The sequence below is a fragment of the Monopterus albus genome, unplaced genomic scaffold, assembly GCF_001952655.1.
Source record: "Monopterus albus unplaced genomic scaffold, M_albus_1.0 scaffold206.1, whole genome shotgun sequence".
Taxonomy (NCBI): domain Eukaryota; kingdom Metazoa; phylum Chordata; class Actinopteri; order Synbranchiformes; family Synbranchidae; genus Monopterus; species Monopterus albus.
Window position 1 is genome coordinate 623,345 of NW_018128086.1, and position 2,700 is coordinate 626,044.

General features: G+C 40.6%; 1 protein-coding gene across 2 annotated transcripts in view; it reads left to right on the top strand.

Moving 5' to 3' along the window:
• The window catches only part of gsk3aa (glycogen synthase kinase 3 alpha a), a 12,485-nt gene that overhangs the window by 3,009 nt on the left and 6,776 nt on the right, over positions 1-2,700 (top strand). For both annotated transcript variants that reach the window (XM_020618489.1, XM_020618488.1), the window contains exon 2: positions 1,869-1,954. In XM_020618489.1, the coding sequence (XP_020474145.1) occupies positions 1,869-1,954 (86 nt within the window). The remainder of the gene's footprint in view (positions 1-1,868; positions 1,955-2,700) is intronic.

The following is a 2,700-nucleotide window of genomic DNA, read 5'->3' on the forward strand; positions in this document are numbered from 1 at the left end:
CAGCAAGAAAAATGCAAGAGGAGGAGCAACATAAGGCAGCTGGTGTGATCCTATTCTTTAACCACCTGTCCTGATTTTAACCTGCGTGTGTGTGTCAGTGTATTAATTCCTGTTTAGATGATGAGCCCAGTCATTGAGTTAGACAATTCATTGACCCTGTTGCTCTGCAGGCCTCACAGTTTCAGCTGTAACAGATATCACCAGCATTTCTGTTGAATGGCCACCATGCTTTTGTTGCTGGGGACAGTACCCTGTGTGTGTGTGTGTGTGTGGGTATGGATGAACACCAGGACATGTAGTTCTAGCTGTAAGAGGGCTGTATCAATACATGCTTTGTGATGTTTGGTAAACAAATCATGTAGACTTGGTCATTGTGACAGTGATGCAGCTCGATGACAGCTACATGGTAAAGGCTGCTCCTTTGTTGACAAACCTCAGACCACCATAGGAAAATAAAATGTTGACTGGACATACTAGTTAATGGAATCCCTGTTGCAGTAGTACAGTTTACTCCATCTGCTTTCTGTGAATGCTTACACTAAAGCTTTAACATCTTTCAGCACTTGATTTGATTGAATTGCTGTTTAACCTGCTTTCTGTAACTGTAGATTAGACTGAACAATTTGAGCTGTTTCTGTCATTTTAAATGTTTCAACAGAAAAGGGTGAACTGCAAGCACACGTTTTCTAGTTGGTATTGTACATTTTTTTGGGCTTGCGAGTTTCTAAACCTGTGACAGATGGTTCAGTAGCCTTTGTTTTCACGTGTTAAACCAGCAAAAGTGGCAGATGAGGATCCCTGTAAAGACGAAGTGTCCAGTTTGTCAGTGTGATGCTATGATGACTAGTTATTTAAACATGTTGTCGGAAACATTGCACTAGAACTGACTTCAACTATAGTAAGACCAGAGCATTGGGTGGTGGACAGGTGCTGTTTGCTGCAGGTTCTTGACACGGTTCTCTTGTACTGGCTTATGTTTTATAAAAGTTTAAATGTTGACTGTTGAGCAAAAGCTTGTTGATTATGTTTCCCTTTTTCAGTATTACCACAGTATTGGAATTTAATTGTAGGGGTTATATGATGTTTCTCTCCCTGCCTGGGGGAAATTCTATACCTTTTAGAAGGGGAACTGTGAAGTTGAGGAGCTATGATTGTGTCCTGTTTATAAGAAAAGAGAAAATGCCAAGGCACCACAAGGTGTTACCTTTTTCACAACAGTAATGTTGTTCCCCTTCTAAGTTCAGCAGTAATCAAGTAAGTTTCTACAAAGTAGTCTACCTGCTACGTGTGCTTGCACATATTTGATTGACCAGAAGGGTGCATTACTGCCGTATGTTATGACAAAATATCCTTGTACTAAAAAAAAGTTGCAGGCCTATTTTTGGGTTCATTCTCACTTTAATTAGTCACAGTGTCTTGATTATGAACTCTGCCATTCCCTTCTCCTTCCTCGAAGGCTTTTCTAAAGTTGACATCCATTCACGGGGCTGTCATTAACCTAAATATTCAAACAGCCAAGGGAGAGATGGCCCAGATGTTGAGGCTGGCTGTAGCAAATGTCCCAAGGTGAACACCGGGGCTGCTGTTTTGTTTTTTTCTCTCCATGTTGTGAAGTGGCTTCTACCTCTGGTAGAAAGGAGCCAGAGGGACTGCAGCCAGTTTTAATCTTATAACCTCACAAGTTTTAGCACAATAAAGCAGTTAACACATTAGTGCTCATAATAGAAATAGAGGAGATTTTAAAAAGCAGTTTTTTTTCTTTCTCTGTCATTACCCATGTTGCACTGGGACAGTGACATTCTGAATCCCAACACTTTATTTTTATATTCCTTGACATCTCATTAACCCTGATCTTGCTTGTTTTATAGGAGACAGCGGGAAGGTGACAACGGTCGTAGCCACACCAGGTCAGGGACCAGACCGCCCACAGGAAGTCTCTTACACTGACATCAAGGTGAGCAGGACCATCATTAGTACTGCTGCTGTGACATTTATCACTGGGTAGCACAAATTGACTGCACTATGGAGTTGATAAGGATGTTGACCAGCATCAGTAGCTCTGTAATTACTGTGCCAGGAGCTGAGATCCATGCCTGTCTCTGATCTGAAACTGTGACATAATTGTGTCAGTTCCAGGCTGATGACATGACACAACATGAGATGAGACTGGTGTTAGTCAGTACTTTTGAGGTCTTTCTGGTTTCTTCCCATCACTGCTGAGATCACTCAGTGCCTCTGGACGTGTGTGTGTAAACATTTATTACTCAGTCAAAAGTGTTATTATCCTGGCTTGTCAGAGATGTTGACATGTACTCAGGGTCTGCTGTAGTTGAAGGTTATCAGGGTATTATGTTATGTTATGTAATGTAATTTAATCTGTTAGTACACAGGATTTGTGACATTTTATTGTCACAGCAGCATGATGACTGACCTGTAATCCAACGTGTACTGATTTTTAATTGCCTGACACTTTTAGAACCTCTATACAATAGTGCTGGTGTTTATGGTTATTATGCAGACTGATGTTGCCAGTGTTATCAGTTGGTCTGTAAAATGTCCATCACAGTCTCCATGTGTCCACAATGATGACTTTAGATTGCTTGTTTTGTTTAGTATAAAATATCTAAATGCCCAAAGATATTTAATGCATCATTGTAGAAGACTAAGAAAACCATCAAAGGTTCATGTTAGGAACCAAAA